A 25,953-nucleotide genomic window follows, 5' to 3' on the forward strand; every position below is an offset into this window, starting at 1 on the left:
TCTAAGCCTGAGACTATGGGTGACTGAAAAACCAATGCCCCCTCCCTCCTGGGCTTTAGAGAAGTTGGGGGCATAACAGGCGGAGAGGCATTTGGATGGGGTGTGGGAGGCAGGCCTTGCCCCCTGTGGTGCTAGGCCAGAGACGGCCAGGAGGAGACCCTCCATATGAGGGTCCTCTCAGCGATTTGTCCTTTCCCCATTGCATGTGTTTTGACATATCACCCTTGTTCCCCAGTTGTTAAACACTCATCTTCTGGAATTAGGCTGCAAGGGTTTGGATTTCAACTCTTCTGTTTACTAGTTTTGTAACTTTGGATGGGTTCCATAGGTCTGCCCACCCTCTTCTATAGCAATGGGAGAAATAACATGATTTGTTGCTTTAAGCCACTATGTCTTAGGGTGTCTCGTCACACAGCAAGAGCTAACCTACACACTTTCAACAATGCCTTTGAAGAGTCATTCATCCAGTTTTACTTCCATTTTTGTAAGAGGCTCTGAATCAGTCTCCCTGCTTTATTACAATGTCACGCCCTCCAATGTTCCTCCATGTTGATGTCAGAGTAGTCTTTCTCAACTATTGTTTCTCCAATGTTTAACATCCTCCAAATTCTCACCTCATTTTCATTAACACAAAAATTCCTAAGCATTCTACACCTACGTGCTCTCACTTCTTCCTTCTCTCTCTCATCCTTCCTTTGCAACCTATGCTCAAGTCATGCGGAACCCCTGCCAACATTGAACAATCATGATCTTTGTGTATGTCTTTGCACATGTCATTCCTTCTCCCTAAGACATCCTTTCTCTCTCCTATAAATCTCTGACGACTCTCATCAAAATCCTTAGGGATTACTACTTCTAGGCTTTTCTTGAAAATCTCCATTTTTAGACTGAGTTTGATGCCCTTCCTTTGTGTGTGCCATTATCATACCACTTATACTAGGAACTGGCGTGACAATTTTTTCAATTCTCCTAAGGTATATAGTTAGTGCCATTCTAGAGTTATCAGAGAGAACTTATTATATACAAATTGTCTTAGGGCTTAGTTCTCTGCAGGGGGAGGATGGACATTGCCCCCACTGGAAGGGCTATTCTAAACTACAATTCTTTGAAGAACACAAAGCCTGCTTGCTGTCTTTATTAGTAGCATAGGGCCTGTTCATGCTCATTCATTAAAGGAACTCAAAGGAAAAATACAGAAATAATCCAAAGAAGCTTTTAACTTCTGAGGATGAATGCCCAAATTTTCCAAGATGCAGTCTCTGCCACATCTTAACCAGTTTATGAGTCCCAGAGTGCCTAGCACATAGTAAACAGCCAATCATTTGTGGACTTGTCTATGCCCTTCATTGTTTAAATGATCTCCATCTTGAACTGTACCCAAATAGGCCTTGCACTGGCACACTACTGACTAAAAATAGGTTTGCAGTTCCAAAGCTGAGAACTCCTAGTTTGAATGACCACATAGAGAAAACTGTGAAAGTCTGTCAAATACTTACAATTTCATTTCTCTGATGAAACGTGATCCTTAACCCATTATATGTTCACTTTGAAAATGCAGGCACTGATACAAGACTAAGAAAACCTCTTATCATAAAGTCTTTTAAAATGCGTGAAATATAAATACAGGAAAACTTTAAATTGGTATTCAACCAAACTTTTATTGGGGTTTTATTGCAATCTACTTTCGGCAATAAGGGAAAGTAACCATAAGAACTCCGATCAGATTTTATTCAACAAAGCAGTTTTTCATGAATGCTTAAGGTCAGTGTATAGTCAGCTCAGCTTCCAGTATCAACTCGAGTACCTCATTATGGAAATTTATGCCCGAATGACAACAGTAAGGCATTGCAAGATCCTAAATCATCTACGATTAAACCATATTTTACATATAATTTTTAGGACAGAATACTAATACTCTACAATAAATAAGGATTTTAAAAACGTGTTGCTTAGCCCTTGTTGAACTAAATTCAATTAGCTTATTCTTTAAGTACTCCAGTTAATAAAGGTTTGATTGTACTTCAAGAACTCTGACTTTTCCAAAGATAAAAAATTAGTTCTTATTTGTTATGACAAAAATTAAGCTTAAAAGCACATTCACACTTGTCCTTAAAAGCATGTTTACATCATATATGAAAGAACTTCTCATGCCTGGAGATATGGTTTATATGGCAAAAAGTCATATGCAAAGAACAACTAGAGGGCAATCCTCCCAGCTCCACGTCCTCCAAAAAGCCACACTTGGCCTCAGTGTAAAAGTTATATTTTATTGCCATGCTACAAAATGTATGAAGTTGGCACTGATAGGGAAAAACAGAGAACAAAGGGTGGGAAGGGAAAAAGGGCAAAAGATGTTGTTACATGTATATAACAAGGTTTTAATCAACAGTGGTAAATTTTGCCAATATTAAAAATGCAAACCAAAATTTAAAATGCTGCTATGAAACAGCATTAATATACAATTTATGCATAGTACAGTATCACTTATGTCTTTTATTAGAGAAATATGGAATGTTTATAAAAGAAATTAACCATAGGGGATAAAATTCCTATTTCATATACAATTTGGCAATGGTAGTCCCACTGTTAGACAATTTTTTATAAAAGAAAAAATTAAAAATCTAATAAGCTACCTTTATACAAAGTTGCTATATTTATGCCTTTACGTAGGAAAAAAACATTTATAATGCAAATTAGGACATACAATAATCTTACAATATTATACAATGTAATGAAAATAAAAACATAACACAAAAATTTTTCCTTTATAAAATGTATATTTTGCATTTACCAATGCAAATGTGGCACACCGGTGACTACTGTACTATTAATACCAGTCCGTTTCCATGCTATTGTTGTCCAATTGTCATAGAATTGCAACTGTACCAATGCTACAAAAGAATTGTGTTATACCCCCAAAAAATGAGGAAATAGGAATGGGGAATAGGGATGTAAAGAACAGAATAGATAGGGTGCTGGTTTGGGCAGAGTATATTGTGGTATGTCGTAGAATATTTGTTAATTTTTCAAGCCAAAAACATTTTCTATACAATCTGTAATTTCGTACCAATGCCTTTATTCAAATTTGGCAAAAATCAGAGAAAGGGTAATTAGTACCATATACCTCACATATCAGAAATATGAGTAAGATGCCAATACATCAGTTACTTCTGAATGTTGTCTTTGATGGTATGTCTATTTCAAGGAGATACATATATATGTATGTATATAGAAGTATACATACATATACACATATATATATATGTACACACACACACTACACATTGCACAAAACAATTGGGTATTACAGGTTAAGAACTGCACAGGGGGAAGTGGGAAGTACTTTTTAGCTTGTTAAAACCTTTACCTTGAGGCAAAAATACGGTGGCACATTATTGGGAAATTATGAAAACATAAGGCCCCTGTCCCATTTTTAATAGAACATTATTGAGGTACATTTTTATATGTTGTGCCACAGATTTTTTTTGAGGGGGGAGGGGGAGGAGGAATAAACAAACACTAGCTTGACTTATAACATTGAACTGTGGGGTCAACATTAATATCTATAAAAACAAAGATTGCTTGGCAAATTTTCATAAGTCCCAAATGTGATCTATTCTGGATATACTGGGAAGTGAAAAGCTTTTTGCTGAGTCTTCAAGAGTAAAGTGCATATCTCATCACTCCACAGCAGCAGTAAATAAAAGGAACTATTTGCCAATCTTCCTGGAGGGAGGGAAGGCACCATATTTTCATTTTTAAAAGAAGATGAAATTGGGAAATAAAACACATGAAGAAAAAACACAGGTAATACCCATATCAGTTTCCAACCCCTGATCTGGGAAAAAAAGCTGTTACCGCCTGAATGGATGAAAGAGGACTCTATCAGGGGAAGAGCATATAAACAATGATTATATTTCCAAAACCAAAAAGTGGGATCATATGGTCTATCAAAGAACAGAGTAGCTAAAATTAGGTCTGTCTCAGAAAATCTGAAACGTACGGCCACAATAATATCCCCATAAAATATTTCATCATTCTAAAATGTACCTAGTAACTGGTACATTCTCCCAGGACAGAGCTTAATGCCCATGGCTAGACTACTGCAAAGGACAAGTAGTGTTCCACAAGTAGTGTTCCACATTACTTTTATTAAATAGGAACACGGGTGATTTCCAGAGACATCTAGAAATAAACACCAGTTGTATATTGTATACATCGTCCTAATACTCATAGTACCTAAAATCAAATTCTTAGCAGACAAATTGGTCCCATTTTCATTTTTAAAGCACACAGTATTTAAAGCATAAACTGCAATGATTATATTGGAGCTACCTAAAATATATAAAGGCTAATTAGAATCTGGAAGGAAAAGGAAAATGATGAGGAAAAGAGAGAAAATAAAGTATCCAACCTCCAAAATGAAATCAATAGGTCAGCCCTTTCATTTGGAGGCTCTGTCTTGACTGCTTGTTTTGGAGAAAACCGCGTGTACTGGTTCCATTATTATTCGTATTCCTCGTTACAAAAACCATCACATAAATTTGGCACGAATAGCAATCTACTCAGAAGAAAGCGTAAATGGAACAATATATTAAAAATGGAAACTGCACACCTATACTGCTGTTCTCTTTTTAGAGAACAGTGAACACTTTAGTAAGCACCAAGTTCACAGAGAAGAAAAGAAGAAAATTCTGCTATGCACATGAACCGATGGCACTGAAAATAATAAAGACACCTTTAATAATTTATTTTCTTTATAATGGTCCCACTCTATTATTCTGCTAATCCAGTCACTGTCCTATAATTAGGTTATTTACTGATCAGGCTGGGTGCTATATGACTGAAACCCTTTCATGCTAAATTAACCTTAGTTACATCGGATAGATAGATCCAAACCATGATCTCAAACGTCCTCGTGTTCAGAGAAAACAGTAACCTAACCTTCCTATGCTACGTTCTCTGGTCTTCTCTAGTGTTTGAGAAACTGGAACATTCTTGATTTTCTAAGAGTTAGGCATGTGAACTCTCATCAGTTTATATAAACTTCAGTTCAGCTCGAATCCTAAATTATGACACAATCTCATTGCTAGAAGACTTCCACTGTACCTGCTATGCTGGCAACAATGCTAACACTCTACTGAAATTGAGGGATAATCAAAGACCCCGCTGTGAGAAAGGACAGCAGAGCCGAGGAGCACTACGGTGGGCAGAGCACAGCCGCAGCAGCCGTGTCACAAGGGAATCACTGCTAAAGTGCCGGGGGAGCGCCCGCGGAAAAAACAGTACCGTTAGGGAGCTCTGCATGTTAGAAGTAGCTTCCTTATTGTCTCTGCTGCTAAAGAGATCACCGATGGACGCAAGGGAAATTTCAAATTGAGCGAACGTTTTTATCAACTTGAAAAGTAAACAGCATATAAATAAATACTGGACAAGGGCAACCCTGTTATAGAATAACAGTAAGTTCCAAATGAACCTTCAAAACCACAATTTGACAAAAATGAAAACTAAACAACGAACACATAATCCAATTTCAAAACTATATACAAACTCAAACATCTTAAATTGAAAGAAACATTAAGCAACAAAATAAGACATCCCAAACACCAAAGGAAAAAACTGAAGGTAAATGGCAACCTAATGGCACAGATGCCTCCAGAAAACAATGTTATGGTTAATTATCTATAGGAGAGAAAATTTCAAGAGATTGTGGTTCAGATTTCCAAATGTTTTTGGGTAAAGTGACCTGAGACTGATTCTTGAGTCTAGTGGAATTCTCATTAAGATATCTGGGCATGCCCTTCAAATGACATCATGAGATGAGTGAACAGAAAATCTTGACTCCTTCCTGCCCTTCGACACACCAAGAGCAAACCACATTCACAGACATAGGACTCTTTCTAGTAACGCAGAAGGAAAAGGAACTGACTGGTCTAAGGAGGTGTGGTACTTCTATTTCCTTTACATATGTTTTGGCTCAAGTCAAAAAGCCTACAATTAATGAAATAAAGGATTCCTCATGTTACATGCTGGAGGCCATATACCATGAATAGTGAATCTACAAATATTACTTTCAAAGCCTAGAGTTATCTGTTAACAATGCACATTATCAAGAGGCTTTATAAAATATCTTAAACGCCAACCATGACTTAGACATGAATGATATGCGGACGTCCGAGATATTGATACAAATCAACCAGCATGTCACTCACTTCAACTCTCATTTTAAATAGGCACTGTGAAAATGGGAATGCTGCTGGACAGAAATGAGTAGTAGATACTGAAATGAGTGTTCTTTAAGGAGTACCTGCTCTACATTAATTCCCTTTAGTTAAAGAAGCACAGGAAATATTCAGAAAAAAAATCTTATCAGTCTATAAAAGGAGTTAGTGTTTAGAAATGAAAATGAAGCACTCGCATCTTCATTTTTTAAAACTTCACAAAGGTGCAAACAAGGTAATGCTTTCCCGGCTCACATGGGCAGATCAGTACTATTATGTCTAGTCTTCCTAGATGTGCCATCGTCTCGTGGCAGTGCTTTCTGCAAACTTGACATAGCAGCAGTTCTTTCGATGTCGATCACAGCATACAGCTCTGTGCGCCTGGTAGGGGTCTGTGGAAGGGGCGTGGTAGGCGTTTTTGGAGTCTGAGGGTTGTCAGAGTCACTGCCACCTTCCAAGTCGACCTGTATGTAATTGAGCTGCCTGTGTTCTAAACTTGGGCGCCTGATATCGAAGTTAAAGACCGTCGGCGTACAGTCCCGACGCCTTGAATATTCGATTTTGTGAGCACTTGCCGGCACTGTTACATTCTCCGTATTTACATAGTTATGCATTGGATCTAGGTTATTATGGTAGCCGTTTAGAGATGGGGTCTTTGGTCCTAAATTGTCATCTTCATCCCTACTTAGCTTGCGGGCTTCCCAAACAGGAGGCAAAGATGGTAAATTTTCATAGTTTAGTAATGCAGTTCTTCTCTGAGCTGAGTTGTTGATATTCTGGGTATCTGAGGTACTGCTGGATGTCAGACGACCTCTCCTGACCCCTGAGGCACTGGGGATAGATAACCCATTTATATTTTCATACACCAGTTTGTTCACAGAGGGTGCCTCTCTGCGCTCATCGCTGTCATACCCAGTGTCCCATTCCGTGCTATTTGCACCACTCCCACTGACTTGGTCTCTTCCAAGCTGCTCCAGTTTCTCTTTTTCCATTAACTGCTTTTGAACAGGGGTTGGTCCTAAGACAAATTTGACTCCTTCGGGTTCAAGAAGAATCTGAGGGTCCCTGTCCTCAATACTACTTGGTTCTTCTTTTGGTGTGTTGCTTTCAGCGTTAGAAATCCTAGCCTCCAACGGGACATGCACACTTGTGCGATTTTTCCGCTCTTCCTGCACTCCTGTAGTGTTGACATAGGTATGGACCTAAAACAAAACAGGAAAGTGAATCAATAACTTGCTTAAAACAGAAACAAAAAACGGTGACTGTATCAGTTAATTTTATCACTTAACTTTCTCGATATACTCTTCCTTCAAAGCTTTCATATTCATTTTTCACTAATAAAAAGGTGAGGAGAGGGGAGGAATGTAGAAACATTTTCCTCACTTCATAAAAGAATTCTCTAAAATAACACATTACAGTGTACTTGATACATGAGAAGCATTCTGTTTAAAAAAATCAGGAACAAATTGGGATTATCATTCTGATGTTTTAGAAATTCTCATCAATACACTAAAACGTGACTCAGGAACAAGGAATAATGGTGCCTGGGTGGCTCAGTTGGCTAAGCATCTGACTCAGGTTCAGGTCACGATCTCGTGGTTCATGGGTTTGAGCCTCTCTTTGGGCTCCCTGCTGATGGGACACAGCCTGCCTGGGATTCTCTCTCTCTCTGCCCCTCTCCACGGGTATGTACACACTCTCTCTCAAAATAAATAAATAAACTTAAAAAAAAAAAAAAGAATATGGAATAACAAGTATTAAAAAGAGACAACAAATTTATCCTGGTTTACAGATGCTGTGACTATATAAAGAGATAAACCTTACTGGATTTAATAAGAGTACTGTAAAATGCATAGGTATAAAATAAATACCACCTGCTAAGAAATCGTCACTATTTAGAAAAGGTCAATGGTATTGTGAGGGAACAATATAAAAACATTTGGGAGACTATACATAGATTTGAAAAACTCAAAAATAAAATGCAAAACTGAGGGAAGTCTAATTATAGTAAATAATTTATGAATTTATTTACTTTGTAAAGAACATGAAGAAATAGATTTTAAAACAGGAAGTATTTCTTAATGATATGTGACCATATGGTTTACAAAGGATAAGTATAACTAATTAATATAGAGTCAGTGTTCAACCAAATACTTCATTTCTCAAATGAAAGAGAATACTCTGGGATATCAAACAGCTTCCTAAAAACCTTGACAACAAAATCCACCTTTCTGCTAGTAGTCCACTAATGTAAAAAACAGTATAAATTCCAAAAGCATCGGTGATTATTTAACAGGAACTGTTATAATTTGCCTCTATCCTTAGACACACCTCTCCTGTGAGCCTGCAAACTACCGTGATGCTATGTTTCTCTCCACACCTACACATATTTGGCCTATGTCAGAAAATATATGCTGTTTCCTCTGATTCTTAATCACAAAAGTCGCACACGAACAGTATAGCTACAATTCAAACTGACTAAAATTTTCAAGTATTAGCCCACACAGCATCGCTTTAACCCCACACAGGCTATCATCCTGTCAGACAGCAGCTCATGCTTACTTGCTCCTCGGCCACGAGCAAAGGATGTGTAGATTCTTCACCTACTGAAGGCAGGCGTGCGCTTCCCACAGAAGGATGTCTGCTTGAAGGATGGGAGGAAGCATCTCCAAATGAGGGATATCGGGGATATCCATTAGGTAAATTCTGAGCAGCAAACCCTGGAGCTGAGTTTTTGTTTATTGGTTTAAGAAGAAAAGCAGGATATAGGGGGCGGGGCGGGGGGAGGCAGGACAGAGAGAATAAAAATGAGTGAGAACCGAACAGGCACGGAGAGAATTAAGCAAGGTGTTTCTGGTAAGACACAGCAGAAACAACACAAACAGCAGAGCATAAACAACACACCCATCCACTCCAACTTTCCATTCACATTTTAGATAACATGGAACTTTTAATGTTTTCCTAACTAAAATACTAAAAATGTTTATAATTATAGACATAACAGTCTTTTAAAACTGATGACCATTAGACTTATGTTAGCTAATGGTGATTTCTAACATGTTACAGATTATATATCCATAATCCATAGTTTAAAAATGTCTGTTATTCAAAATATAAAAGAGAAAATGGGTACTTACTTGTAGGTGTTCGAGGCGTTCTGGGGACTTCCAACTCTGTCTGATGATTATTCCTTTCTACAACTGGCTCTTCCACCACATTTATACTATTGTTTTGCATAATCTCTTGCAACATGTTAAATAATTCTTCTGCACGAGCACACTTAAAGGCAAAGATTCCTACAAACATAAAAAAAAGGGAAAAATAGTAGCCACAACTTTAAAAAAGATGCAGGAGTACCTATCAAAGAACAAAATGGTAAAGTAAGTATTCTATTCACTGACAGCAAGAAAGGCCTTTTAAATAAATGTCTGATAAATAACATTCTCTGTTTCTAAACATAAGCCCAAAAGGAAATTCACAGAATAATTTTCATATGTCTAAGGGAAATGGCCCAAAACAAGGCAGGCAAAAACAAGAATTGAACACTTACTTTAGATTGTTTCTTAACAGCAGGGGGAGCCCAAATCACCATTACCAAGGTGATCCTTTACCATTTGACTGTCCCTTGCTCGGTGTTTTACAATCCTTCCCTTGTTTAATTATTACAATAATTCTATAAGGCAGGCATTGGAATTTGTCCCTAATAGAGGAGGAATCTGATGTGCGATGGAAATCGTGTAACTCGCCCAAGCCCTTTTCAAGCAATCGGTCGCAAAAAACCAAACCATGTTCTGTTGGACTCCAAAGTTTAGGTTCTTTCCCCAAAAAGTTATAACAGTAAAGGAACAGAGTCAATTTACTGGAACTAATCATATGCAGAAAATCTTAAAGTTAATAATATAAGTCAAAATCCTGGACATACAGAATGTGCTTAATAAATAAATGCCCAATCAATGAATACATAACGTATTATATCTCTTTTTCTGAACAATCCCCTTATTTGGGGAATTTCTTTTCTATCAGGAGAAAAGTAAAGCATTAATTAAAACGTTGTATGTAGGATAAATAAAAGAACAATTTTCAAATGTGAAAATGTTTGTAGAAAAAGTTAAAAGCTCTACCTACCTTGTCCAGTTTGACACCTTCGACCACTTTCAAAAGAGAAGAGATTTGAATCGTAGCCATAGCGCCGCAGGCAGAGGTAGTGCCATTTTACCGAATCACGTTTGCGAGTATATAAAATCAGTTCTGTGTCTGTAAGTTCCATAATGCCAGAACCTAACTCATTCCCATCATCATCCACATTAATGACCTAAAAAAAAGAAAGCTCAATTAGTGCTAATCTGAGGCACCCATTTGATGGCCATACACACATTTCACCAATTTGTCAACAAAATGCACTGCTGTTGATTGGTTCAGTTATTCGCTCCTTTGTTAGCTCATTCATCAATCAATGTGTATTTAGGCCATGGCCTATGTAGCAGTGTAAGATCTGCTTTTAGCCACAAGCAACTCATTTCCAGTGAGAAGATATAAAACACTAAGTCAACAACACAAAGCTGTATATGAGTAGTTGACAAATGGATGCAACAGAGGTTGTAAAAGGCAGCAACTGTGGCCTAGGGTTGCTGGAGAAGCCTTCACCAAAGAGGAAGGGACTTCAGCTGGGCCTCAGGAGAGAGCTGGTGGGTCAGGGGCTGTAGGGCATATCCTGAAGATGCAAGTGCTACGGCACAGACAAGGAAAATATGTTTCAGAGAGACCAAGACAGGACTGGCACAGAGTTCATGGAAGGGAAAGCCTTGCGCTAGTGAGTTTCTGAAAATGGCCAGAGACTATGAGGAATAGGTAACACTTTGAGAGAACGGTCTATATTCCCGGGGCAGGCAGAGCACTATGCACATATTTCTCCCATTTAATCCTCGTAACAATCCTAAACTGCAGGGAATACTATTTTTTCCACTGTATTGTACACAAACGGAACAAACCTGCCCAAGGTCACAAAGCTACAAAGCCACAGGGTTTCAACTTACACCCTACGTTTGTGATCCAGAGGCTATGACTTATAACAACCTGAGGTCAGACCATGAGAGACACTAAATGGCTGTGATTAGGTTAGAAATGGAACATATATGCTCTAGGTAACAGAACACCATAGAAGTTTTAGAATGATGAAAGAGTAAGATCAATCTGATGTCAACTGCAGGATGGTCACAGAGGTGAACTGACTCAAGGGTAGAGTCCAGCTAAGAAAGTATCCAGGCATGAAGGGATGTGGTGGCCAGACTGAAGAGGCACCTATAAAATGGCATTTTAAAAAGTATTTCTAGAACTGTATGGCTAATTGGATATTCAGGACCAAAGGGAAAGAAAAGAGGACTCCACACTGTCAGTAAGAACATCGTCATCATTTGTTAAAACAAGAAAAGGCAGAGTGGACACAAAGAGAAGTAAAAGGGTCTAGAGATAAAAGTAAGGAAGTAAGACATATTAAGTGAAGAAAAAGAAGAACATCAAACTAGGAAGTGAGAGATATAACTCAACCAGTTTTACTAACCTTAAACTTGTTCCGATGGTTATCTGGGACAGTGTCTTTATCTGGACAGCTACAACAGCTACCCATGGCTTCTTCAGAAGACCATGTGAGCGCTACATGAAAGATAATTTGGATAAAATTATTAAATGTAGGATACAAAAATCATAAAACAGAAGAAGACTTTAGAAATCATCTAACACAGGGGCACCCAGGTGGCTCACTCGGTTATGTGCCTGACTCTTGATTTCAGTTCAGGTGATGATCTCATGGCTTGTGGGTTCTAGCCCCTGTGTCGGACTCTGCGCTGACTGTATGGAGCCTGCTTGGGATCTCTTGCTCCCTCGCACTCTGCCCCTACCCCACTCGCACTCTTTCTCTCTCTCTCAAAATAAATAAACTTAAAAAAAAAAAAGAAAGAAAGAAAGAAATCATCTAACACAAGTCCTGAGTTATTTTGATGAGGAAAATTAAGCCCAAGAAGGTATAGGGCTAAGCTAGATTTCACACATTCAGCTGCTTAATTTTGCTCAGTGATAATGAGAATAGTTTCATGAGGCAGAAACCTCAAATTTCCAGTTTAATTTGCAAGGGTCTTCCTATTTTTAAATTACCTTTTAAAAAAAACAACTTAAGGTCTCATCTCATATGTAACACTATTTAAGTGAAGTCATTTATGGAATTAGGCCTTTCTGGTTTATCAGAAGTGTCATGTCCCTCTTTTAATAAATTTCCAAAGGTTTGTTGGACTTCTAGGTTGGCAGGTATTTTGATTCTTATTATTCACTGTAGTATCCTTTATGTATTTAATCAGGGCAAAGCTGACTGGTAAATAGAACACAAAAACAAATTTGGAACAGTTCATTAAGAGAGAAAGACAACCCAAAAATCAAGCGGTAACTTAACAGAGAGAATATTGGCAAAACTAATAAAGCATGTCTGTGTTTTCCTGCTTTCCCATACAAGGTTAGAGGTAATAGGTTACAGGTGACCCTAAGTGTTCAAGAACATTGTAAATGAACAAACAATGGTAAAATTCAAAACACCACTTACAAACAAGGGAAAGAATCAAAATGAATGTGATAATATTTGAAGAAGTGGGAGGAAAGGAAGCACAAAAAGCTACTAAATATACAAAAACATAGATCTGATATAGTCTGTTTAAAATTCTTCAGTTCTCTTCACTATTTTCAGGAAAAAAATTCGTAGCTCGTCTGCATGACGTGAGGTTCTTCACTATCTCATCCCTAGCCACGGATCTAGTCTGAGCTCTCCTTGTCTCTGCTTCAAGCAGAGCAACAGTCCCCAGAGCAACTCGTCACCCCCCGCGCCCCCTCACCCCCATGCAGCTCCTTTCCTTTCTCAGGATCCAATCAGAGTGCAGTGCTTCAGGGAGCCCTTGTTGATTCCAAGCAACTGGGAGAATTATACTTGTTATGTCTCCCCCAGGGCAACCTGGGCTTCCCAGTATCACGGCGTTTTCACACTGTTTACTTCACTATCATCCCCTCCACTGCAAGCTCCTTTCCAACAGGGGCAGACCTTATTTATTCAGTGTTGCATTCCCCATTGCCTAACATGACCTAGCAACATACAAGGTGGGGGCTCTAAGTCTCTGATGAGCTGAACTATACTAAACAAAGGTAAAGAGTGCTGGCAGGTGTAAGCATGAAGCAGATGAAAAAGTCTATTAGTGTACAAACCAAAAGAAGTGATAAATAGTAAAGTTAAGACTCATATTTGGTAGTTTGCTCTAGGTAATATGTCAGCTAAATATCATGGCATAAAGATGATTAAGTCACAGGGGCATCTGAATGGCTCAGTCGGTTAAGTATCCGATTCTTGATCTCAGCTCAGGTCATGATCTCATGGTTCGTGAGTTTGAGCCCTGCATCGAGATCTGTGCTGACAGCATGGAGCCTGCTTGGGATATTCTCATTCTCTCTCTCTCTCCCACACACACACTCTCTCTTTCTCTGAAAATTAGTAAAACAAATAAATATTTAAAAAAAAAAGATTAAGTCACAATATGTATTTCTGAAAAGTCATGAGTCTAAAAGGGAGAGACAGAGATGTAAATAGATAATGCATTAAGATTAAACCTTATATTAGAATCTCAGAAGAGTTCTGTGGACACAGTAAAGGGAGCAAATAACTTTCAGGATTAACAGTGCAGGAAGCAGCATTTGAACTGCTAATTAAAAGGATGAGCAGAAACAGTGTGCTGGGCACAAAACAGAAATAGGTAGTTGAGACAGATAAGAGTCTCAACTACCAAACAAAGGTCAAGGTCATGAAAGAGCATGAAAGGTGATCCGGCATTCAGGAGAAAGTGAGGTGTGCAATACAACTAGAATACAGGCAGGCTGTACCAAGAGCAGGGGCCAAACCACATAAAGTGTTCTGAAAAATGTGGTAGGGATCTGGGACTTCAACTAGCTACGTGTCCTCAGTGTCCTCACTGTCGAACGGACCTGACTCTATCATGGCATTTATCATATTTTATTGTAATGTGTACCTGTCTCAACATTCACTTCACTGTAATTTCCCTAAAGATAGGAGCTTTCTCTAAGCAGTAAGCATATCTCCTGACATACTACACAGTCCATAAATATTTAACTTTTAAAAATTAATACGGCTGGGGGCACCTGGGTGTCTCAGTAGGTTAAGTGCCTGACACTTAATTTTGGTTCGGGTCATGATCTCAAGGGTTTGTGAGATTGAGCCCCACATCAGGCTCTGCAATGACAGCTTGGACCCTGCTTGGGATTCTCTCATCCTCTCTATTCTTCTCCTACTGTCTCTTGAAATAAACAAACAAACATGGAAAAAATTAATACAGGCATATCTTGGAGATAGTGCAGGTTTGGTTCCAGACCACGGCAAAAAAGCAAGTATTGCAATAAAGCAAGTCAAATCGATTTTTTCGTTTCCCAGTGCATATAAAAGTTATGTTTATGAGACCTGGGTGGCTCAGTCCATTATACGTCCCACTCTTGATTTTGGCTCAGGTCACAATCTCATGGTCTATGAGACTGAGCCCTGAGTTGGGCTCTGCACTGACGACACAGAGCCTGTTTGGGATTCTGTCTCCTTCTCTCTCTCTGCCCTTCCCCTCCTTGTTCCTTCTCTTTCTCTCTCAAAATAAATAAATAAACCTTAAAAAAAAGTTATGTTTATACTACGTTATAGTCTATTAAATGTGCAATAGTAGTGTGTCTAACAAAACAATGTATGTACTTTAATTAAAAAATACTTTATTGCTAAAAATGCTAACCATCATCTAAGCTCTCAGTGAGTCATAATCACTGATCTCAGATCATCATAATAAATACAATAATAAAAAAGTTTTAAATATAGTGAGAATTACCAAAATGTGACACAGAGACACAAAGTGAGCAAATGCTCCTGGGAGAATGGTATTGATAGACCTGTTCAAAGCAGGGGTGCCACAAATCTTCAATTCATAAAGATCACAGTATCTGAAAAGCACAATAACGCAAAGCACAATAAAACAAGGTATGCCTGAAAATATCTAATAAATTATAGGATGAGAAAGAGGCAAAGGAATTGTTAAAACATTTTTTTAAAGGAGAGGGTAATTGATAGAAACAAGGTCATTTTAAAATTACACATCTATCCTTACCACTGACTCATGAATATAAAGAGCTAGAAGATTACTAGCGTGGCTTCTGCCTCAAAACATTAAAAGGAATGTTTTTAAACTATTCCTCAAATGAAATAGAAAATCATACTTCTTTGTTGTTGCTATTGTTCTGTTTTAAAGATTTTTAAATATATTTTTAAGTACTCTCCACACCCAACGTGGGGCTCAAGCCCACAACCCCGAGATCAAGGGTCACATGCTCTACCAACTAAGCCTGCTAGGCGCCCCTAGGAAATCATTCTTCTCCTTACCACCTTCATGGGCTACCTGGTCAGGCAGCACCTCCCGTGTGGTCAGGGACACTTGAGTGGTGGTGCAAACTACTTAGAAACTCTATCCAGACTGAGTGCTTCAGTCCGGCACAACAAACATTAATGAAAAGCCTAGCGTGTGACACAAAAGCCTCATGTGCCATGCTAAGTAGAATGGATTTTATCCTACACATGATGGAAAGCCAGTCAAGAATTCGAAGCAGGAAAGCGAACTGTTCATGGCTTCATTTTAAATACATTCACCTGCAGAATAAATTTAAGTGGCAGTTCAATTCAGAGAAGAAAAACCAGTTAGAGAATAATGAAAAATGAAATATGCTACAGACCTAAAACCAGAGCAGTAGTAGTAGGGCGACAAAAAAGATGAATTTTTAAAATATTTGGGAAAGCAAGTCAGCAGCTCGGAGCGGCTGGCCAGGCATACGGGAAGGAAGAGGTAGTTTCCAGTGTGGCAGATGACGGGGGCTGGTCCCACTACCTGAGACAGAGAAAACCATGGTAGTCTTCAAGCGGAAGTGATGATGGTTGGTTCAGTTTGAGACCTATTAAGCTGAGATTCTAGAGCACAACCAAATGGAGATATGCCACAGAGAGTTAAATACCTCAGTACAGATTTGACGAAGGAGGTAAAATATTGATACACACAGAGTATCTGAAGCTATAAAACAGAAGACACTGCCCAAGGATAGTATAAAGAGTGGCCTGCAGTTAAAACTCTGAGGAATACAAATGTGGAAATACTGGAGTAGAGGTAAGCAAGTGAAGGAGGACAAAAAATCAGAATCGTACAAACTGAAAAAAGAAAGTGTCAAGAAGGAGGGTTCCATCCATGGGAGACCGGGAGAACCAAACTGAAGTGAACAAAAGGAAGATAAGGAAGTAGCCCCCCAGAGAATAGAAACTGCTCTTTCCAGAAAAGATTCAGAAAGGAAAGGGCGGAGTGTGACAGCGTAGACAGACACGGTTTCAAAAGAAAATATGCTGCTTGAGTCATTTGTTTTCAGATGACCTAGATTACGAGTGGGTCAAGAAAGGTTACACATTTTAGGAAAAAAACAAAGGGAAATAATGAGCTACATGACATCAAGACAGAAGGGGAGACTGGGGAGGAAGGCGTTCCAGGGCCCAGAATGAGAAATCTGCCCACAGAAGTAGGACCGCCTTGTCCTGAGGAGAGAGGGAAGAGAGTAAGAATGGGTGGGACACAGCAGAAAAGCTGAAGCAGGCAACACCTGTCATCCTAAATTGCCTCTGTAAAATAGAGGGCAAGCTTGCAGAATGAGGGACTTGAAAACAGTAGGATTATTCACCAAGGGGCTACCCAAGAAAGGTAGCAGGATTATTAAGTAGGCTGCACTCAGAGCTCAGCAGAGGCTGGAAAAGAAGATCACGCTGTTTTTGCAGCAGAGGCCAGACGGTTCAAGCGACGCAGGCTCAGAGGGAAATCAGAGGATACTGGCAATACGGGGGTTTGAAGTGATGGAACATCAGGTCCGGTCGGGAAAGAAGTAAAGAAAGAAGAGGGCTGATGAAATGGAAAAACTGGAGGCAGAAAGGAACAGGAGGACTCCGTAGGGTTAAAGAATAGGCTCAGTATGAGTGAGAGACTAGACAGCTGGAGCGACCGGAAGCTGTGGTCAATCTTCCAGCACAGAAGGAGACTTTTTAATGTGGAGCTCTCTTGCACATCTCGGACTCCTCCTCCACAACCACAAACTCCTAGGCAAGGGGAAAGGCAAGACACTAGCTATTCTGATTTATGACCACCAGATTAATATTTGGAGACCGCATCTGAGTTATGAAGACTTAATAATGTTCACTAATACTGAAATACTTAATGAGAAACAGTATGATTTCACCATCTTACCCAACCAAATTCATAACTCAGCAAAACCTAAATAGACTATGCTCCCCCGAGAAAGCAACGTAGCCGAGATTACATTCAAGAACAAAAGGTAGGGAAGTCTTCCCATTTGGGAAGACTGGTACTGCACCAAGTTGGCTGAATGTTTTATTTTACTTTTTTAATCTTTGTTTACTTTTGAGGGGGAGGGGCAGAGAGAGAGGGAGACACAGAATCTGAAGCAGGTTCCAGGCTCTGAGCTAGCTGTCAGCACAGAGCCCAACACAGGGCTCAAACTCACAAACCATGAGATCATGAATTGAGGCAAAGTCAGATGTTCAACCGACAGAGCAGCCACCGAGGCGCCCCTGAATATTTTAAATTTGTAAACACTGGTTTAGTTTAATTAAAGCCATTTGTCCTTATTTTTTAAAGGGGACAGCAACTCGGGAGGCAACATGACTGCATTCAAGAAAACAATTAAAATGCCTTGCTTAAAAGAATACAATTTGTGAACAAAAAAAGGGAATATAATTTGTGAACATAATGTTTTTTCTTTTTTTAAAAAAGGTAAACCTCAACTTACCTAGATCTAGCCATTAATATTCTTAGCCTCTTCTGCAGCATCAGGACTTTAATCATACTTCAAAATACCATGTTTTCTTTGTTTGCTGACTTAATCTAGAAACAGAAAAAAGTCAAGAATTTATTTCTCTTAAGGTAATGATTTTCCTTATAAGACTTCCAGTAGAACTGTTAGTTTAGTTAATCTATTTAAATAAACTCAAAAGTATAAAAATCTGATAAATATAGATCTGTTTTTAAAATTAATATGACATGTACATGTTATCATTCACACAGACTTTTTCAAAGGAAGAAGTAAACATGCTATAGTCTAAGTTCTATAATGTTTGGATATCAGAACCTTTATAAGTCATTGACTGGCTTCTCCGCTACAGCTATGACACTGGACAACTCTCTTCTCCATACTTATTTCCTCAGCCATAAAATGAGGTCAGACTAAACCACCTCTGACATTCCTTTCCAGCTCTAAAAGCCCATTTCATCCGTGGCAGGTGACTTCTCCACTTCCAGCCGCTTTTCTGAAAGCTTACCAGCACTCCTCCCAAAGAGCAGACTCTCTAGAGCCCACCTGCTGTGCCCCCTAACTACTAGACCTCTCCAGAACCAAATCAGAGGAGTCAGTCATTAGGAAACAATAGATATGAACAAGCATGCCATACAGTAACCGGATAATAATGTAAATTATAGCAATAAATTATAATCTAGTGTTTCAATATACATTTGGGAAATTTCTGGTCAAGCTGTTCCTTTTTTGTAACACAGGGGAAAAAAAAAACTTACACATGGGCACTAACATTTACTGAATAACTACACTGCATCAGGCATGAGGGGTTTTGCGAATAGTCTCATTTTAATCCATTTATTAACTAGAGTTAACAAATAATTGATTTCCAAAATGAACATTTCCAGGTATGCCTGGCTGGCTCAGATTTCAGCTCAGGTTATGATCCCAGGGTTATGGTTGTGGGATTGAGCCCTGTACTGGGCTCTGCACTGAGCACAGAGCCTACTTAAGATTCTCCCTCTCTCTCTCCCTTTCTCTCTCTCTTTCTCGGGGCACCTGCGTGGCTCAGTCGGTTAGGTGTCCAACTTTGGTTCAGGTCATGATCTGGGGGTTTGGGGGTTTGAGGCCTGTGTTGGGCCCTGTGCTGGCTGACAGCTCAGAGTCTGGAGCCTGCCTCAGATTCTGTGTCTCCCTCTCTCTCTGCCCGCCGTCCCCCGCCCCTCAAAAATAAACATTAAAAAAAAGATTCTCTCTCTCTCCCCTTCTCTACTCTAAGAAAACTTTTTTTAAAATAATAAAATAAATGTCGGAAACCACAAAATGAACATTTCCAAATCATGCAAACAAAATTTGTTGCCACATGGAAACAAACTTTTCAATTCTGGACTTCAAACCTATACACAAAATCAGCTGTTCGGCCAGGTGTTTGTTTGTGTCTCTCATAAGCTGGTGCTACAGCGCATGTTAGAGTGGGCAACCACCCAGGGGCTCTGCTTTAGCACACGTTCTTTTCTTTAGGAGATTAACAGATATCATGTTTTTTGGCTTGTAAAAACTATGTGGCTAATTCCAACATAAATCATTGCTCTTACACGAACACATATTGTTTGTTCATCTCTCTCCCCTGAGAGATATTAGCTAATTAACTCAGGAAAATATCTCTTCCTCTTCTTATTCATTCCACTTATAAGCATCTCACAACTCCCATTCTGAAATAAGTTTAATCATAGTAAATGTGACTAAAAGAAGTGACAGTGAGGGGCACCTGGGTGCCTCAGTCGGTTGAGCATCCGACTTCGACTCAGGTCATGATCTCATGGTTCGTGGGTTCGAGCCCCGGGTCAAGCTCTGTGCTGACCACATGCTCAGAGCCTGGAGGCTGCTTCAGAGTCTCCTTCTCTCTCTGCCCCTCCCCCACTTGTGCTCTGTCTCACTGTCTCTCAAAAATAAATAAATGTTAAAAAATATATATATATGTATATATATACACACACATATTTAAAAGAAGTGAGTGATCCTTCTATAACCCTGTATCAAGGAATAGTCTTAAGTTTTGAAATAAAATATATTAAAGAATCAGTGTACCAACCTATAAGGCTCTGGAAAATATTAAAAAGCCTCCAACAAAATCTTTAAAACCTTTTTATTCTGCCCCACCTTCAGTCCTCTTTATTTTTCTTTTCCTAATTTTTTTTATTTTAGTAAAAGACACATAACATAAAATTGATTATCCTATCTTTAAGTGCACAGTTTAGTAGAGTTAAATATATTCAATATTGTTGTACAACCAGTATCTAGAACTTCTTCATCTTACAAGATTGAAATTCTGTACCCATTAAATAGCTCGTTTCCCCTCCCAGCTACTGCTGGCAACCACCATTCCACTTTGTTTTTAGGAGTTTGACTGCTCTAGGTACTGCATATAAATGAGATCACAGTACTTATCTTTTTTTTTTTTAATGTTTTATTTATTTCTGAGAGAGGGAGAGACAGCGTGAGCAGGGGAGGGTCAGAGAGAGAGGGAGATACAGAATCTGAAACAGGCTCCAGACTCTGAGCTGATTGTCAGCACAGAGCTCAACGCGGGGCTCAAACCCACGAACCGTGAGATCATGACCTGAGCCGAAGTCGGATGCTTATCTGACTGAGCCACCCAGGTGCCCCAGTATTTATCTTTTTTATGCCTGCCTTATTTCACTAGGCAGAATGTCCCTAGAGTTCATCCATGCTGTCACAGGTGTCACAATTTCCTTTAAAAGCTAGAACAATATTCCATTATACACACACCCCAAATTTTGCATATCCATTCATTTACTGATGGACATTTATTCAACTTTTAGCTCCTGTGAATAATGCAGCTGCTAACATGAATGTACAAATATCTCTGAGACTGTGCTTTCAACTCCATGTTGCTGATCACATGGTAATCCTCTTTTTTATTTTGTGAGGAACTGCCATACTGTTTTCCATAGCAGCTGTACTACTGACGCTCCCACCAGCAGGGCATAAGAGTTCCAATTTCTCCACATCTTCACCAACATCTGTTTTTGTTTGTTGGTATTGGCCATCCTAATCAATATGAGGTGTTATCTCAATCTCTAGTTTTGATTTGCATTTCCCTAATAATTAATGATCTTGAGCATCCTTTTATGTGCTTAGTAATCATTCATATATATATCTTCTTTGGTGAAATGTCTATACAAGTACTTGGCCTACTTTTGAGTTGGTATGTTCTTTTGTTTTGGACTTGAAAGAAAGTTTTAAGTTTATTTATTTTATTTTGAGAGAGAAGATGAGAGAGTGAGGAGGGGAGGGGCAGAGGGAGAGGGAAAGATAGAATCCCAAGCAGGCACCCACCCCTGTTTTGGACTTTCAGAAGTTCTCTATATATTTTGGATATTAATTCCTTATCAAATATATGGTTTGCAAATATTTCCCCCCATTCTGTGAGTTGCCATTTTCAGTCTGCTGAATAATATCTTTTCATGTACAAAATTTTTTATTTTTCATAAAGTCCAATTTGTCTATTTTTGCTTTTGTTGGCTATGCTTCTGGTGTCATACCTAAGAAAGCAGTGCCAAATCCAGTGTCGTGAAGCTTTTGTTTAATGGTTTTGTCCTTTTCTCTAAGAAATGTATTGTTTTATGTTATTTTTAGGTCTTTGATCCTTTTTGAATTAATTTTTGTATAGGTGTTAGGTGAGGGTCCAAGTTCATTCTTTTGCATATGGATATCCAGTTTCCCCAGCACCATGTTTTGAAAAGATTGTCATTTCCCCTTTGAATGGTATTGGAACTTTTTTGTCAAAACTTAGTTGACCATATATGTGAGGGTCTATTTTCTGGATTCTCTCTTCTATTCTACTGGCCTGTAAGTCTGTCTTTATGCCAATATCATACTATTTGATTACTGTAGCTTTGTAATAAGTTTTGAAATCTGGAAATATGATTCACCCAGTTTTGCCTTTTTAAAAAATGTTTAGGGGCACCTGGGTGGCTCAGTTGGTTAAGCGTCTGACTCTGGCTCAGGTCATGATCTCACAGTTTGTGAGATTGAGCCCCACGTTGGGCTCTGTGCTGATCCACAAAGCCTATTTCAGCTTCCCTCTCTTCTCCCTTTGTCTTCTTCCCCCTGCTCACACTCTCTTTTTCTCTCTCTTTCAAAATAAATAAAACATTAAAAAAATTTTTTTTAATGTTTTATTTATTTTGAAAGAGAGAGAAAAAGAGAGTGTGAGCAGGGGGAAGAAGACAAAGGGAGAAGAGAGGGAAGCTGAAATAGGCTTTGTGGATCAGCACAGAGCCCAACGTGGGGCTCAATCTCACAAACTGTGAGATCATGACCTGAGGTGAAATCAAGAGTTGGATGCTTAACCAACGGAGTCACCCAGGCATCCCCTATTCTTTTTCAAAAAATGTTTTGGCTATTTGGGGTCCCCAGAGAGTCTATATAAATTTTAGGATGGGTTTTTCTATTTTTGGAAAGAAAAAAAAAAAACACCACTGGATTTTAATAGGAGTTGCATTGAATCTGCAGTTCTTTTTGAATAGCTCTCACATTTTAACAATATTACATCTTCTAATCCATGAACATGGGGGGTGTGTTTAGGTATGTCTTCTTTAATTTCTTTCAGCAATGTTTTGTAGATTTTATTGTACAAGTCTTTCACTACCTTGGTTAACTTAATTCCTGAGTATTTTATTCTTTTTGATGCTACTGCAAATGGAACTGTTTTTTGTAATTTCCTTTCAGATTCTTTACTGTTAGTATAGAAAAATGTAACTAATTTTTGCATATTGACTTTGTATGTTAGTATTTTGCTGAGTTTATTTATTAGTCCTAAACAATTTTTGTGTGTGGAATCTTCTAATACATATAAGATCATATCATCTGCAAATAGAGAATTTTACTTCTTCCTTTCCAATTTGGATGCCTTCTATTTCTCTTTCTTGCCTAACTGCTCCGGCTAGAACTTCCAGTACTATGTTGAATAAAAGTGGTGAAAGTAAGCATCCTTGACTTGTTCCAATCTTAGAGGAAAGGCTTTCAGTCTTTCAGTACTGAGTATGATGTCCACCATGCATTTTTCAGAGATGGCTTTTATTGTGTTGAGGTAGTTTTCTTCTATTCCTCATTTTTAAAATGTGTCTATGAGGAAAAATATTGAATTTTGTCAAATGTTTTTTCTGAATCAGCTGAGATGATCATGTGGTTTTTCCCTTCACTTCATTAACACGGTATATTACATTGACTGATTTTTCTATGTTGTACCACTCTTGCATTCCAAGAATAAATCCCACTTTGTATGTGGGATTTAATATGTTGCTGATTTCTGTTTGCCAGTATTTTGTGGAGGATTTTGCATCGATGTTCATAAGGGATATTGGGGGGCACCCCAGTGGAGCTGAGTCAGTGGAGCATGCAAGTCTTGATCTTGGGGTTGTGAGTTCGAGCCCCATGTTGGGTGTAGAGATTACTAAAAATAAACTATTTTTAAAAAAATAAAGGGATCTTGGTCTGCAGTTTTCTTTTCAGTGTCTTTGTCTGGGTTTGGCATCGGGTAATGCTGTCCTCATAGAATAAATTAAGAGGTGTTCCCTCTTCAGTTTTTTGGAAAAGTTTGAGAAGGACTAATATTAATTCTTTACGTATTTGGTAGAATTCATCAGTGAAACCTATTCTCTTCTAGTCAGGACACTTTTGATTACTGGTTCAATCTCTTTACTAGTTACAGGTCTATTCAGATTTTCTATCTGTGATTATCTTGGTAGGTTTCAATGCTAGGAATTTGTCCTTCACCAATGTTATCTAATGTGTTAGTATACAAATGTTCATAGTACTCTCTTATAATCCTTTTTACTTTGGTAGAATCAGTAATGTCTCTACTTCCATTTCTTAATTTAGTAATGTGAATCTTCCCTCTTTTTCCTTAGTCTATCTAGCTAAACATTTGTCAACTTTGTTGATCTTCTTAAAGAATCAACTTTTTAAATTTCATTAGTTTTTCTTTTTTTTCTATTCCCCGTATCATGTCATCTGCTCTAAACTTTATTATTTCCTTCCTTCTGCTAGCTTTGGTTTTGTTTGTTCTTCTTTTCCTACTTTAAGTTATAAAGTTAGGTTGTTATTTCGAAGTCTAATTTTTTAATGTAAGCATTTATAGGTGTAAATTTCCCCCTTAGTACTCCTTTCTCTGGATCCCTTTCTTTTTGGCATGTTTCTATTTTCATTTATCTCTAAGTATTATCTAATTTTCCTTCTGATCTCTTCTTTGATCCACTGGTTGTTTAAAAGTGTGTTGTTTAATTTCCAGAATTTTGTGATTTTCTTTCAGTTTTCCTTCTGTTGTTGATTTCTAACTTCATCTCCTATGGTTAGAGGAGATACTTTGTACGGTATCTATTATTTTAAAATATATTAAGACTTAAACTATAGCCTAATATATAATCTATCCTGAAAAATGTCTCATGTGTACTTGAAAAAATGTGGATGTTACTAGTTTTGGGTAGAGTGTTTTGATGTTAGATCTAGTTGGTTATGCCCTCTAGTTCCTTACTTATATTGCCTAGTTGTTGTATCCATTATTGTGAGTAGGGTACTGAAGTCTCTAACTACTATTGTAAAACTGTCTACTTCTCCCTTCAATTCTGTCGGATTTTACTTTGTATATTTCAATGATCTGTCATTGGGTACATAAATGCTTATGATTGTTATACCTTCTTGTTCTGTTGAATATTTTATTAATATTATAATATTCTTCTTTGTCTCATAACCTTTTTAAATATATAGTCTATTTTATCTGATATTAGTACAGTCACCTCTGACCTCATTTGGTTAAAATTCACATGTAAAATATATTTCCACCTTTTCATTTTCAATCTTTTTGTCTCTGGATCTCTAAAGTGAGCCTCTTGTACAAAGCATATAGTTGGATCATGTGTTTTTATCCATTCTGCCCATCTGTCTTGATTAGAGAGTTTAATAAATTTATAATTAAAGTAATTAGTGATAAGGAGAGACTTCTGTCATTTCGCTATTTGTTTTCTACATGCCTTAAGCTTCTTTTTTTGTCCCTCATTTCCTATATTATTGTTTTCTTTTGAGTTTAGGTGATTTTTTTTTTTTGTAGTGAAATGTTTAAATTTCTAATTTCCTTTTGTATTTCTGTAAATATTTTCTTGTGGTTATCATGGGGATAGGGTCACATCTTAAAGTTATAACGATCCAATGTGAATTTATACCAGCTTAACATCAGTAACATAAAAGCTCTGCTCCTTTATAGCTCCATCCCCACTCCTTTCAGTTACTGATGTCCCAAACCTCTATCTTTATACACAGTGTGCCCAAATAGATAAACTAATAATTCTTTTTTAATGTATTAGTCTATTACATAGAAAACAGAAGTTACAAGCCAAAATTACAATACTGGCCTTTTTTCACCTTTACTGTTACTAGTCTCTTAATTATGTAGAAAACAAAAAGTGCAGTTAAAAATCTTTGTTGCAACAGTACTAGCTTTTATGACTCCCCTGTATTTATCTCTGGTGAGATCTTCATTTCTCCATATGGCTTCAAGTTACTGTCTAGCATCCTTTCATTTCACTTTGCAGAACTCCCTTGCACATTTCTTACAGAGCAGATCTAGCATTAATGAACTTTCTCAGCTTTTGTTTATCTGGGAATATCTTAATTTCTCCCTTACTTTTAGAGCACAGTTTTGCCAGATATAGAATTCTTGGTTGGCAGTTTTTCTCTATAATTATTTATTTTTGAGAGAGAGAGACACACACACACAGTGTGACCAGGGAAGGGACAGAGAGAGGGAGAC

General features: G+C 38.1%; 1 protein-coding gene across 5 annotated transcripts in view; it reads right to left on the reverse strand.

The window, feature by feature from the left end:
• Nucleotides 1–2,247: 2,247 nt before the first annotated feature.
• FRS2 (fibroblast growth factor receptor substrate 2) overlaps nucleotides 2,248–25,953 on the reverse strand; it is a 60,174-nt gene continuing 36,468 nt past the window's right edge. For all 5 annotated transcript variants that reach the window (XM_077775220.1, XM_077775216.1, XM_077775218.1 and 2 more), the window contains 6 exons: nucleotides 18,123–18,217; nucleotides 11,779–11,870; nucleotides 10,347–10,533; nucleotides 9,359–9,517; nucleotides 8,784–8,947; nucleotides 2,248–7,423 (listed from right to left, as the gene is read on the reverse strand). In XM_077775220.1, coding sequence (XP_077631346.1) covers nucleotides 6,473–7,423; nucleotides 8,784–8,947; nucleotides 9,359–9,517; nucleotides 10,347–10,533; nucleotides 11,779–11,844 — 1,527 coding nt within the window. In that variant the 5' untranslated portion in view covers nucleotides 11,845–11,870; nucleotides 18,123–18,217 and the 3' untranslated portion in view covers nucleotides 2,248–6,472. The remainder of the gene's footprint in view (nucleotides 7,424–8,783; nucleotides 8,948–9,358; nucleotides 9,518–10,346; nucleotides 10,534–11,778; nucleotides 11,871–18,122; nucleotides 18,218–25,953) is intronic.

This window comes from Crocuta crocuta, unplaced genomic scaffold (genome assembly GCF_008692635.1).
Source record: "Crocuta crocuta isolate KB4526 unplaced genomic scaffold, BGI_CrCroc_1.0 scaffold97, whole genome shotgun sequence".
Classification (NCBI taxonomy): Eukaryota; Metazoa; Chordata; class Mammalia; order Carnivora; family Hyaenidae; genus Crocuta; species Crocuta crocuta.